Here is a 14,083-nt window from a genome sequence, read left to right as displayed (position 1 = left end):
GTGATCCCAGCAGGCCAGTTGGCATGTTCCATCTGTCCGACCACAGTCATTGGTTCAGGCATGGGCATGGGACCCAAACTGGCCAATGGGACTTGGTTTTGGGACTTTGGATACGGTGACAGGGAGAGAACAGTTCTGCCAGATCTCAGCTGGTTCAGAAGGGACTGCCTCATGGGGGCAGGGCTGCAAAGAGAAGGCATGGAGAATCCTGGGACAGTACACAAGTCCTAGCTGACTCTTGGACTCTGCAGTTCATGCACTCACTCAACAAATATCTGTCAATGCCTGCTCTATGTCAGAAATAAACTATTTTTAAAATAGAACAGAGGGACTTCCCTGGTGATGCAGTGGTTAAGAATCCGCCTGCCAATGCAGGGGACACGGGTTCGACCCCTGGTCCAGGAAGATCCCACATGCCGCAGAGCAACTAAGCCCGTGCGCCACAACTACTGAGCCTGCGCTCTAGAACCCTCGAGCCACAACTACTGAGCCCACGCGCTGCAACTACTGAAGCCTACGTGCCTAGAGCCCGTGCTCCACAACAAGAGAAGACACCGCAATGAGAAGCCCACGCACCGCAACGAAGAGTAGCTCCCGCTCGCTGCAACTAGAGAAAGCCCGCGCGCAGCAACGAAGATGTGACGCAGCCAAAAAAAAAAAAAAAGAACAGAAAGTGTCATAGATACAGAGAACAAACAGGTTGTTGCCAGAGGGGAGGGGGGTGGTGGGAGGAGAGGAATAGGTGAGGGAGATTAAGAAGTACAAATTTAAAGTTGCAAAATAAATGAGTCAGGGGTATGAAACGTACAGTGGGAGGAATATAGTCAATAATTGTGTAACTTCTTTGTATTGTGACAGATGGTAACTAGGCTTATTGTGGTGATTATTTTGAAACGTATAGAAATATCAAACCTATCAAACCGCTGTGTTGTGTAACAGGAACTAACATAGTGCTATAGGTCAATTACACTTCAAAAACAGGGAATTCCCTGGCAGTCTGGTGGTTAGGACTTGGCGTTTTCACCGCCAAGGGACCGGGTTCAATCCCAGGCTGGGGAACTAAGATCCCACAAGCTGCTGGCGCGGCAAAAACAAACAAACAAAATCATAGAAAAAGAGATCAGATTTGTGGTTACTAAAGGCAGGGCATGGGGGAGGGGGAATTGGATAAAGGCAGTCAAAAAGTACAAACTCCCAGTTATAAGATAAAAAGCACTAGGGATGGACTTCCCTGGTGGTGCAGTGGTTAAGAATCCGCTTGCCAATGCTGGGGACACGGGTTCGAGCCCTGCTCCGGGAAGAGCCCACATGGCGCGGAGCAACTAAGCCCGGGCACCATAACTACTGAGCCTGCGCTCTAGAGCCCGCAAGCCACAACTACTGAGCTCGAGTGCCACAACTACTGAAGCCCACATGCCTAGAGCCCGTGCTTCGCAACAAGAGAAGCCACCGCAATGAGAAGCCCATGCACCTCAACAAAGAGTAGCCCCCGCTCGCCGCAACTAGAGAAAGCCCGCATGCAGCAACGAAGACCCAACGCAGCCAAAAATGAATAATAATAAAAAAGTACTAGGGATGCAATGGACAACACAATAAATATAATGAACACTGCTCTGTGTTATATATGAAAGTTGTTGAGAGTTAAGAGTTCACATCACGAGGAAAAAATTTTTTTCTATAATTTTGTATCTATATGAGATGATGGACGTTCACTAAACTTAGTTGATTGTCATTTCATGATGTACATAAGTCAAATCATTATGTTATACACCTTAAATTTATACAGAGCTGTATGTCAATAACTGGAAGAAAAAGAAGAAATGAACTGTTTTTCCTGTTTCTGACACCGAACTGTGGGGATTTTCCACACCAAACAATTCTCTGGGGGCACCAACAGACAGCCCTACAGTGCAATTCAATTCTGACACTACCACGAGTTAGTGCAGACCCCACAGTTTAAGGGCTCAGTCCCACAAGACCGGCTCCACCTCAGATGCCGGTCACCAGTATTAGGTCCCCAGGGCACCCATACTTCTGTCTGACGTGGCTACAAAATCAGGGGGTTCCCGCAATCCCCCCTCCCTTTCAGGTTTGATCATTCGAATAACTCACAGAACGCAGAAAATCCTTTACTTACTGTTACCAAGGATATAGCTCAGATGGGAATGACAATGTTTTTAAAGCATATTTATTTATTTGGCTATGCCGGGTCTTAGTTGCAGCCCACGGGATCTTCGCTGCGGCGTGCAGGATCTTTAGTTGCGGCATGGGGGCTCTTCATTGCGGCACGCATGTGGGATCTAGTTCCCTGACCAGGGATTAAACTCGGCCCCCCTGCATCGGGAGCTCGGAGTCTTAACCACTGCACCACCAGGGAAGTCCCGACAATTTGTTATTAACTCAATCTCCAGCCCCTCTTTCCTCCCTGGAGCTCCATCCCAGGGGTTGGGGCTGATGGTCTCAACCCTCTAATCATGGTTTGGTCTTTCTGGCAATCAGCCCCATCCTGAAGCTACCTAGGGGTCTCCAGCCTAGCTTGTCTTCTCATTAGTATACAAAAGATGCTCTTATCACTCTGGATATTACAAGGGTTTTAGGAGCTCTTTGCCAAGAACCAGGGGCAAAGACCAAATATTTCTTTTCTTTCTTTTTTTTTTTTTTTGTAGCAGACAGGAAAGAGCTGGGTGCGGTAGTAAAAAATTTAAAAATCCCTGCTTTTGAGGTGCAGATATTACAGTGAAGGAGACACTTGTTAAGTTAAATTAGTAAATTACATAGTATTTTAGATTCTAGGGGCTGTCGGGAGGAGGACACCAGGAAACGGGCAACAGAAATGCTGTGGCAGGGTTTGCAGTCCTAAGCCCGGTGTTGGGGAGCAAGGTGGGTCAACAAGAAGGTGAGATTTGTGCAAAGACCTGAAAGAGGGGGTGAATGAGGGGAGCCATGTGACTCCAGGCAGAGGGAACAGCCAGTGCAAAGGCCCTGAGGCAGGGACCTAGTGCGTTCAAATAGCAGCAAGGAGGGGCAGAGCAAGTTTGGGGGGCAAGTGGGAAGAGTGACAGGGCAAGTGACAGGGAAAAGTGAGGTGACAGGTCAGATCATGCAGGGCCTCGTGAACCCCGGGGAGGACTTAGGCATTTACTCTGAGTCAGGTGGGAGCCATGGAGGGCTCCCACCAGAGGGACGCGACCTGACTCAGGTACTCACTGGCGCCCTCTGGCTGCTATGGGGAGGACAGACCTTCTTACTAGAATTAGTTGAGGCAACATCATCCTCTTCGCCCTTCATGCAGTGGAACTTTCCAGGGCCAAGGCGGTGACCACGAGGCCCGGCTAGAGGCAGCCCTAGACCTGAGCCTCCCTGTCCTGATTCGGGTTCTGCAGCATCACACATGGCCCTCGCCCAGCTATCTACTTGACTGTGATTTAACTGTCCTCTTCCTGAAGGACATTTCACTAATGGCAATAAAAGAACAACTGCATCTGGGCGTAACAACTTTAATTGTTTTTCTTGTGGAGAAAAGAGCACATCTTTATACGTGGACATCCAAGAATGGCTTACACAGGAGAACCACACCCAGAATATAAATGATCAGGTCCAGAGCTCTCTCTATAGTGTGTTTTGGGATCATTGGGGAGAAGCCAGTTAGGGGAATCAGCACTTCAACACTGAGATCAAATTTCACCACTTACTTGGTTTTTTTTTTTTTTTTTTTCCAGTGGGGTAGGAGAGAAAGATACAAGAACATGATCCCCAGAGAAGCCAAAGAAAGAAAAAGAAAAAAAGCATAACCCCAGATGGCAGTCATGGCAATTTCCCACTGAAATTGCCTGTGGAAGGACAAGTTGCTGAAAGCAAATGGTGAGAAGGCACAGCACAGATGCAGGATACATCCTCAAGTGACCTCCCCAGATGCCAGCCTCCCTGGAGTTGGGAAGCTGTTTTCCCACAGCCTTTGGCTTAATTTTTGTTTGTAAACTCAGCAAACTCCCATTCTCTCCTAGTGATCTTTGAGGACATCAGTTTCAGTTTCTCAGAGACCATCAGGAGTGAAAGCTCCCCCCTAAAAACCTCACAAAATAAAAACTTACATTATTTTTAGAAGAAGCAAGAAAAATTCTCCTACGTCATTCCCAGTCTTAAGAGAGCCCAGAGGCAGCTGTCTCAGTTACTACTTGAAGCTGAACTGGTGAAAAATCTTGTGTAAACAGAAAGCTTAGGCCAGATCAGGTACAAGATACAGCCAGAGCTGTTGTTTTTATCACACGGGAGATGACAAGTCAGCTTGTCCCTCAGATAGTGACACTCTGAACCACCATTTTTTTCTGGCAGCCGTTTAAGGAAAATGAACTGACCAACAGGGTCTCGACAGGCCATGGTGCATCTTAAGAAGCCTTTTTCTAGCTGCTTTACTTTCTCTTTTATGTTAAAGCAATTAACATTTTTTTTTTTTTAGCAATTAACATTTTTGACTCCCACCCCAAACCTTCAGATGCTCTCTCATGGTGCATTTCCAAGAACTTGTCCTTTTCATCACAGTACAGTTGTTGGTAGACAAAGATATCCCCACTTTGAAGCTCTAAGGACAGCCCATGGTTTGGGGGTGAACAGGGCCCTCTAGAAATAAATTCAATCTCCAGCTTCTATAAAAGTAAGAACTACATTAAACTTGAAGCAGACCTTCCCCACTCTTGGAAGGAAGCAGCAGAGATCCTTAAGCTTACAGGAAGTCATTCTGGCGCCAGGGGCTGGGAGACTGGACAAACCATATGCTTGGCCATTCTCACAGTGTCTGTCAAGTTCTGGAGTGTCAGTGTTCCAGGGTAGAAGAAGGTCTCATGTCACCAGGTTTGGACTCTGGTGGGCAGGAAGGGCCACTGAGCTGAGGATGGGGCTGGGGGGTGTATGTGTCAAGATGTAGATCCCCAAACTGCACATCATCTCTCAGCAGGAGCCCCTGGTAGCTGGGGACCCCAAGCTGGTGGGCTCCCCACTAGTGCCTCAACCAGGGAGCCTGGTTCCCCGCCCATCCCCCATCAGCCTGCCACTCCCCAGCTGCACCTGTGAAATGCAAGCGGCCACAGCAGTTACCCAACCCTGCCTTCTCGCCCCTCCAGCCCAACCCCAAAGCATTCTTTCGAGTGACTCTTCCATTAGAGAACATCACTGGACCCTAGCGATGACATGGCCCGGGAAGCCAACACTGCGTCTTCAAGCTTTTTCAAGTGGAAGGGGCCAAAGTCCTTACATGGAGAGCAACCAGCCAGCACAGGAAAACAGGAACATTGCTCAATTTCCTTTTCTAGCAGGATGTCGGATGTGGAAAGAACCTTGCTTAAACCATTACCAGCCAAACAGGGCCCGGAGGAGGCAGGTCTGGGCAGGAGAGCCCAGGCTCCTGACTCTGAGTTAACTTCTGGTAGAAAGTCCCCAGCAGGAACGCCAAGGGTTGGGTGATTCTCTGCCCGGCCCCATGTGGCCCATAGTTCCAGAATTCAATTCTGGATCAGGGATGAAGTGGATAAGCTGAAACAGTGGCAGGGTCGTGGGTGATGTGGAATTCCGGGGAAGCTCAGAAGGCACTTCTGTGGTCCCTGAAGCCAGGCTGGGGAACGGGGGATGTGGGGGGGGTCTGACTCCCTCTTCTCTTACAACGGGAAAAGCTGCTTTAATACTGCTTTCACAGGCAGAGGATGTGCAGGCCTGAAAGGAGGGTTCTGGGAGGACTAAATCACCACCCTGCCTTGGAGCCTCGAGGTCTGAGAAGGTTCACAAGCAGACTGGGTGACCCTGAGAAAGGAGCCGCCTTCCACATCTCCGGGGATGAAGTATGAGAATCCCCGCTGCACGAGGGAGAAGAAGAACCATCTTTGGCCAGCGCGTGAACTCCAAACAATGCCCGACAAAGAAACGGATGTGGATAAGTGGTTCTAACCCAGAAGGCACTGTGGATGCCCCTCCACCAGGCAGGATGGGACACGCTGCCCGCACTACCCCCACGAAGACGCCCCATCCCCAGACTCTGCCTGCAGTGCGGAGTCCCCAGGGTCTGGAGCCTGTGAAAGGGGCTGCTGGGGCAGGCTGGTGGCCATGGCCAGAGAATGCGCCATGCGGGAGTTGGCAGGGGACAGGGGGATGCGGCTGATGGGAGGGGAGGGGGCGCCCTGAGCTTGGAAACAGCCCTTGTGGCTCATGCCTCAGTCACTGTCCCTGCCGAGGCAGGAGGGGGTGGGTGGGGGTGAGGGATCATCTCTAGCAGGGGCAGCTGCTGGTATGCGGGAGTGGGGTGTCCCCCAAGGCCGGGCCTTTCCCATTGCTGCCCGGGCTGGAGCTGGGTTCCAGGGACTCATTCATCTTCTCGCAGATGACATCCACCAGGCGCTCGAAGACCTGCTTCACGTTGATGTTCTCCTTGGCGCTGGCCTCAAAGAACTTGAAACCTGCAGGGGCATAAGATGGGAAGAGCTGTGAGACCCTGGGGGGCAGAGCCTGGACTGTAGCATCACCCGAACCTGGGTTCCAAGCCCAGTTCTGCCCTTAGGGCAGCTGTGGGACCTTGACTGAGGGCCTTAGTCTCTCTGAGGCTCAGTTTGCTCTTTGGTAAAGTGGGCACAATGCTGCTGCTGCTGCTGGTAGAAATCTGTGACAGCAGCCCTTGCCTGTACTACCTTGCGTATCTCTTTGTCACAAGGCAGTGGCAGCAAGAGCCCAGGCAGTAACATTCTGGTGTCCAGCGGATATGGGGGTGCCCCTGTGTAAGTGGGGCTCATCTTCTATTCAATTTCTGCTGCACAGGAAGGCACAGCCAGGGCGCCCACAGAGCCAGATATTTATGTGGACCTTCTAAATGGAGCCAAGTGTTTCACATGTTCTGGAACATATGTTCTAGGTCCAATAAAACAGAGGACTGAGCACCGGCTGAGGACTGGCTTCAGCCCAGGGGCTACCAGTTTGCAACCTCTGTCACCCAGCGAATGGCAGGTTTCAAAGAGTTTGTAGAGAGCATACAGTGCACATGGTTCCTGGCCTACAGAATGCACTAAAAATGATAATAACAATAATAATAATAATAGGCAGTGCTTACATCATGCTTACTACGCAGCAGGCAATTTTTCTAAGCCCTTTACATAAATTAACTCATTTAAGGATGCTCTAAGATTTATACTTTCTTTTTTGGCCACACCGCACAGCTTGCAGGATCTTAGTTCCCCAACCAGGGACGGAACCCATGCTCCCTGTAGTGGCAGCGTGGAATCCTAACCACTGGACTGCCAGGGAAGTACCTATACTATTATAGCCCGCTTTACAGATGGGAAAACTGGGGCACACAGAAGGAAAGTCACTCATGTAAATTCATACAGGGAACACAACCAGGCTGCCTGGTTGGAATACTAAAAGATTAAACATTTCTAGTGTATCACCTTGGGCCTCGGGAGGGAGGGCAGGCTGGCTGATTCCCTTTGGGGAAGGGGATGCCGAGGTAGCTTTGAATATATTCTTAGCATCGTAGTGACCATCATAACTTTTTCTCATTAAAAAAAAGTTTATCCCTCCTGGAAAAGGTGAGAGGTGGTACAAATGCTTTGGGGACTTGCCCAGGGTCCCTAGGCTATAAGAAGTGGCCCACCAACCTGCAAGTAAGGGAATAAATGACAGACCTTCCTGCACCCTTAAAAGGCTGGTTCAAGCTCTGCTTGCTGGGAGCTGTCCCTGAATGGTCCCCAATGTGTTCCCATCTGCCATCCCCAAGGTAGGCCAGAAATTCAGAAAAACGTCCACCATATTACACACATCACAGGGTAAACAGTCCTCTATCCCAGCACTTGTCATTATCATGCAGCACTACAAAAATGTCATTGTAATTAGTTACGTGTGTAATTATCCATTTACTACGTCTCTGCTACTAGCACACCAGCGCCAAGAGGACAGGATGTCTGTCTGCCTTGTCCACAACTGCAGCCCAGTGCCTGGCATAGAGCAGATGCTTGGAAACCACTGACTGAATGATTGATTGAACAGATGGATGGATGTATGTACAGATGGATGGATGGATGAATGGATGTGTAGATGGATGGACGAATGAATGGATGTGTAGATGGATGGATGGATAGCTGGATGGACAGATGAATGACAGAGGCAGGGCACAAAAACAGATCTCTAGTCTCAGTCTGGCGATCATCAATGTCACCCCTCTGTCCTCCTAGGCAAATTTGGCATTTCCTTAATTGTGTCTGGCTCTGCCTCAAATAATCTGAAGTTTTTTTTCTTTTTGAATACTTTTTTTCTGGTTATAAATACTCACTGGAGAAACTAGAAACTACTGAAAAATATCAAGAAATATAGAAAAGCTGTGTGTAACCTCATCACCCAGAAACAATTACGATTGGTGTTTTGATATTTAGTTTTCCACTCTTTTTAAAAATACAAATACATAGGGCTTCCCTGGTGGCGCAGTGGCTGAGAGTCCGCCTGCCGATGCAGGGGACACGGGTTCGTGCCCCGGTCCGGGAAGATCCCACATGCCACAGAGTGGCTGGGCCCGTGAGCCATGGCCGCTGAGCCTGCGCGCCCGGAGCCTGTGCTCCGCAACGGGAGACGCCACAACAGTGAGAGGGCCGCGTACCGCAAAAAAAAAAAAAAAAAAAAAAAAAATATATATATATATATAAAAAAATACATAATCGTTGGGGTTCGGTTTGTAGGGGTTATGTGTGTGTGTGCACATGTATGTGCCTTTTTTCTTACAAAATTGGGATCGAATTCTATCTCCCACTTTGTCCTCTAATGTTTTAAATTTAATGCCCGAGTGGGAATCTCCCCTCACACCAGGCACTAGATGTTTTCTGCAAGAAGGTGTGGGCAGGGGACTTCTCTGGCAGTCCAGTGGTTAAGACTCCGTGCTTCCACTGCAGGGGGTGCGGGTTTGATCCCTGGTTGGGGAACTAAGATCCCACTTGCTGCGCAGCCAGAAAAAAAAAAAAAAAAAAGGAAGGTGTGAGCAGCATCCTCAAGTATTCTAGCCCACGGCCGGCCACCAAAAGCTGACTCCCCAGCACACCTGTTAAAGAGACCCAGAATGAGGTTCCCAGAAGACACAGGGGACAAGGGAGCAGGTTAAGTGGCACCACGAGGGAGCAGAGTCAAACCCCAAACGGAGACATTCCACAGAACAAAGACCCAGTTTCTCCAACAAACGATGGCAAGAAAAAAAAGAGAAAGAGGACCGTTATGCTCCAGGGGTCTGCAAACTTTTTCTGTAAAGGGTCAGATAGTAAATCCCTTAGGTTTTATGTACAAGCATCAGCAACAGTTCACAATCATGCTAGCTAATGCTTAGATGCAATCTACACGTATGCCGGACTCTGTTAGAACTGCTTCACACGTCATAACTCGTTTAACCCTCCTGACAACCTGAGGAGGTGGGGCTGTTATTATCTGCATTTCACACATGAGGAAGGGCAAGCCCAGAGAGCTGAAGTCACCGATGCAAGATCACAAAGCAATCGAGAAATAACAGGAGTTAATGTTCAATCATGGCCAGCATTTGCTTAATCTTTCTAACAGCCAGCCCTATGAAGTAGATGTGGTTTTCACCTGTTTCCTAGATGGAGAAATGGAAGCACAGAGAGGGTAGGTGAGGTGCCCGAGGTCACACAGCTAGTAGGTTGTAGAAGGGGATTCTAGCTCCAGAGTCTGGGTCCTTAACCTGCCCTCCCCCAGAGAGGTTACAATGCCTCCCGCAAGGAAAGTCCTGGGGAGGGCCTAGAATACTAGAATACTCCAAGATAAGATTTTCTTTTAGCTTAAACTTTGAATTGATAATCCATTTACCTGATTCAGAAAGGTAGACTGAAAAGTCCCCCTCCCACTCTGGTGCCCTGGCCTGCCAGGTCTGAGACACCCAGGTCACCACTGTTACTAGATCCTTCTGTATCCTTCCAGAGTTCCTTTAAGCAAACATAAGTATAATATCCTTATTCTCACCCTTTTTATACAGGGTGGCAATGCAGGGGTTGGCAAACTTTGAGCTGCAGGCCAAATCTGGCCTGTCACCTATTTTTTTTTTTTTTTTTTTACTGAAATACAGTTGATTTACAATATCATGTTATCAAGTTAGTTTCAGGTGCTGTTACCTATTTTTGTAAATAAAGTTTTATTGGCAGACAGTCATGCTCATTCGTTGATGTATTATCTATGGCTGCTTTCAGGCAGAGCTGAGTGGTTGTGACACAGACCCTAGGACTGAAAACATTTCCTATTTAGCCCTTTAAGAAAATGTTTGCTGGGGAATTCCCTGGTGGTCCAGTGGTTAGGGCTCCACGCGTCCACTGAAGGGGGCACGGGTTCAATTCCTGGTTGGGGAATTAAGATCCCACAAGGAGCAAAAAAAAAAGAGAAGAAAAGAAAAGAAAAAGTTTGCTGACCACTGGACTAAAGGAAGAAGCCATACTCACCTTTCTGCAGTTTGCTTTTTCCACTTAACCATATACCTGGAGACCCCAGAACATAAAGAAGGTCCTCATCCTTTCTTACAGCTGCGTAGTATTCCACCATGTGACTATAGTTTATGTGTAGCTGCTTCCCCCACCGTGAAACACTTGGGAGGTTGCCAAGGTTTCCCTCCACTAACGGTGCAGCAATTTGATATACCCGCCACTTCCCACATGGGAAGTGGATGTCTGTAGGATAAATTCCCAGAAATGGTTTTGCTGCGTCTGGGTTCCCAGGGCAGTGGGGCGGTAAAGGGTATCTGTGGGTGAATCCTCTGAAATGAAATGCAGCAGGTGGTATACAAGTGGGTATTTTTCTGGGCAGATCTTCAAAGGGCAAAGGGTTGGTGACAGTGGTTGGACCTGGGACTCAAGCACAGGGTTGGAGGTTTGGTTCTGGGAGGTCCCAGGCCTGTGGCCCAGGCTGGGCACTAACCAAGGTCGTCAGCGAGCCTTTGGCCTTCCTCAGTGGGCACGACACGCTCGTCCTCCAGATCACACTTGTTCCCCACGAGGATGACTTGAGCGTTGTCCCAGGAGTAGGTCTTGATCTGCGTGGCCCTGTGGAGTTTGAGGGGCTGTGTTAGGCCAGAGATTAGGGTCAGGGGGAGAGGGCGAAGGTCAGGGGGTCAGTGGTCAGCAAGCACTCACCAGTCCTGCACGGCGGCAAAGGACTCCTGGTTGGCGACGTCATACATGAGCAGGAAGCCCATGGCTCCGCGGTAGTAGGCTGTGGTGATTGTACGGTAGCGCTCCTGGCCTGCCGTGTCCTGGGCACACAGTGGGGTCAGGCGTCTAGAAGCCACTCTATTCCCCACCCCACTCCTGCAGGCCCCTGTCTGAGGCTCCAGTCTCCCAGCCTTATAGCCCCAGTTTGATGAGCAAGACATGGATCTGCCCTCACAGCCCCCTGGTCTAATGGGAGAAACATGGGCCTGCCCGTGTAATCTCTAGTCTATCGGTGGAGACATGTCCCCTGTCCTTGAGGGGTTCCGGTCTGAGGGGTCAGTGGCCTTTCGAAGACTTGTAAGCCCTTCTGACCTCATCTCCAAGAACCAGCTTCATGACCACAAATAAGAACCACGTGAAAAAAAAAAAGAAAAAAAAGAAAAAAAAAGAACCACGTGGGCCAGAGGCTACCACCTTGATGCAGACAGCCTGATGCTCATTACCATGACAATCATTACCGGCAGGCGCTTTGGGAAAAAGAGCATGGCTCTGAAGAGGCTCAGTGGGGGCCTCTGGGCTTGCCCCGAGAGGGGACCCAAACCTCTTCTCCATTGGTCACCAGGTCTTCTAACCCAACTTGGGTTAGTACTGTCTCCCCCTCAGACCCTACAGGGCAGGGCACATCCCCCTCATCCTGATGAATTCACCTCATAGATAATAACCCCTGCTCCTCTTCACACCTACTCCAAGCCCCCTCCTCGACTCTGGACACTTGTCCTCACCCAGACCCTCCCCACAGCCCTACACCCTCGCCCGGACTTCCCTGGAGGAACCCCAGCCCCTGCCTGGCCAGCAGACCCCCAGACAGCCGCCTGGCCCACCCAGATCTGCAGCTTGATCCTCTTGTCGTGGCGGTAGACGGTCTTGACCTTGAAGTCGATGCCCACAGTGCTGACAAAAGCGGGCGTGAAGGAGTCGTCGGCGTATCGGAACAGAAAGGACGTCTTGCCCACGCTGCTGTTGCCGATGAGCAGCAGCTTGAACATGTAGTCGAAGTTCTGGTCTGCCGCATCCCGCTGGCCCGTTGGGGGATCTCCAGCTGACGCCATCTTGGCACGGAGCCTCCTGGGAGGGGAGGGCTGGAGCCCTGTAGGGAAAAAAACCCACCAGGAATGGCTCCAGTGTCTACACCAGACCTGGACTCAAATCCCCGCTCTGCCACTTGGAAGCCAACAGACCCCGGATGCGTCACTGGCCCTCTCTGGGCCTCAGTGTCCTCTTCTGGAAAATGGGGATGTTTGTCAAATGCAAGGGCCCAGGTTGGGGGTGCCCCATCTGGCCACGGAGGAACCAGACCCTGCGGAAGGTGCAGGTGTGGACTTTGCCCCAGGGTGAGCAGCTGGTGTGGCCCAGGTGTGAGCTGGGGGGAGGGGGGGTTGCCAGCTGGATAGAGTCCCCCTCAGGGCCTGGGTGTTGACTTTGGCAGGTGTTGGCCACCTGCCTGCCCCCACCCAAGCCAACTTTAACTCCTTCCCTGATCCCCATGGGGAGGGGGCTTTCAGTGGATACACCCCAGGTTTAAAGCCCAGCTCTACCACCCCATGGGTACTGCCACCTTCTGTTTGTCCAAGGGGCCGGGCCCATCTCCCTCCCAGTAGGGCTGACTCACCCCAGCCCCGGCTTCAGTCCACGGAGGCCAGAATGACGGTCCTCAAACGCAAGACCACCCTCAGCCACCACCACGACCCCCTGGTCCTGCCTTTCCTGGCAATCTGTCCCCACGGCTGGGCTGCTTCATTTGGATCCAGCTCTCCCCCTCAGCCCTCATGGCCTCAGTTTCCCCAGCTGTTTATGGCTGCTCCCTGAGCCTCACAGGGAGGCTCCAGAAGGCCTGGGTGAATGGGAACAACCAGCATAGGAACCCCTGGCAAAGCCATTTCTCAACTGCCCCGCGGGGCTTTTTTCCACTTTAAAGGAGGACCCAACTAGCCCCCCTTTCCTGCCCAGCCCTCCGCCCCACCCCGTGTTCCGGGAGAACGAGTTTGAGGAGGGGAAGAGAAAGGCAGGAAGCCTTTCCCCATGCAGGGCAGGGCCGCCGGTATGGGGGCCCCCGCCCCGCCCCATCCCCCAGCCTCAGCCCACCTGTCAGCCGGTCCCACCTCTTTCTGACAATCTGCCGACTCTCCCTCAAGCCTGCCACTAGGTAAGGGACCCCGGAGGGCTTGACACTGTCCCCCGTCACTAGATGTGGGGCGCCCCAGCAGGTGCAGGGGAGCTCAGGAGCTTCTTCCCATCACCATATGGTCCCATCTCTTGTCCCCGGCTGGGCTGTCTGCCCCGCCCGCGCCCCATTAACGCTCCCCGATGAGCCCAGCTGGGTGGGGGCGAGGGAGGAGGCGTCCCCCGCTGCCTGCCTTTGTTCCCAGGCCCCGGGCCTCCCCCTAAGCCCCTGTCCCCCCCAAGACCTGCTGAGACGCGGAGGCGCGGGTTAGGGTGCGCTCCCTCCGACGGGGTCACCTCGCGTGGGGACGCCGCCCTCAGACGTTCCGCCTCCGAACTCGCTGCGACCTGGCCCTGACTGCGACCCGGACCCCGCAGCCACAGCCGCCACCGCTGCCCGCAGCCACCCGGATCCCGCGCCGGCCCCGCCCAGGCGTGGGAGGAGGGGCCCCTCTCGGGGAAGGGCGGGGCGGGACCGGGGCGGGGCCTGTGGAGACCGCGGATTGGGGGGCGGGGGCGGGGGAGGGGCTGGAAGTCGCACCGCGCGCGCAGCTATCAGTTCCCTGACAATAAATATTGCATTTTCACTAACCATACGTGGAGCTCCCACTACGTGCACAGCAGCTAAGCTAAGGAGCTCCTACTACGTGCACAGCAGCTAAGCAGCACGGACTCTGGAGCCGGGTTCGAATCTCAGCTCCACC

At 51.7% G+C, this 14,083-nt stretch overlaps 1 protein-coding gene across 2 annotated transcripts; it reads right to left on the bottom strand.

Moving 5' to 3' along the window:
* Positions 1-3,307: 3,307 nt before the first annotated feature.
* On the bottom strand, positions 3,308-13,787 carry RAB3D (RAB3D, member RAS oncogene family). Of its 2 annotated transcripts, none has more exons than XM_079918248.1 (5): positions 13,677-13,787; positions 12,041-12,306; positions 11,142-11,260; positions 10,927-11,051; positions 3,308-6,440 (listed from the first exon to the last, which is right to left on the bottom strand). In XM_079918248.1, exons 2-5 carry the CDS (start codon positions 12,266-12,268, stop codon positions 6,253-6,255), a joined length of 660 nt encoding a protein of 219 aa, XP_079774374.1. In that variant the 5' UTR covers positions 12,269-12,306; positions 13,677-13,787; the 3' UTR covers positions 3,308-6,252. The 2 variants fall into 2 exon arrangements, with proteins under 2 accessions (XP_079774374.1, XP_079774373.1); XM_079918247.1 differs by having other exon boundaries at positions 13,625-13,770.
* Positions 13,788-14,083: the final 296 nt, after the last annotated feature.

Source organism: Stenella coeruleoalba (genome assembly GCF_951394435.1).
Source record: "Stenella coeruleoalba genome assembly, chromosome: 3".
NCBI classification, from domain to species: Eukaryota; Metazoa; Chordata; class Mammalia; order Artiodactyla; family Delphinidae; genus Stenella; species Stenella coeruleoalba.
Note: the sequence above shows the minus strand (reverse complement) of the source record. Positions and strands in the feature narration are given on the sequence as shown.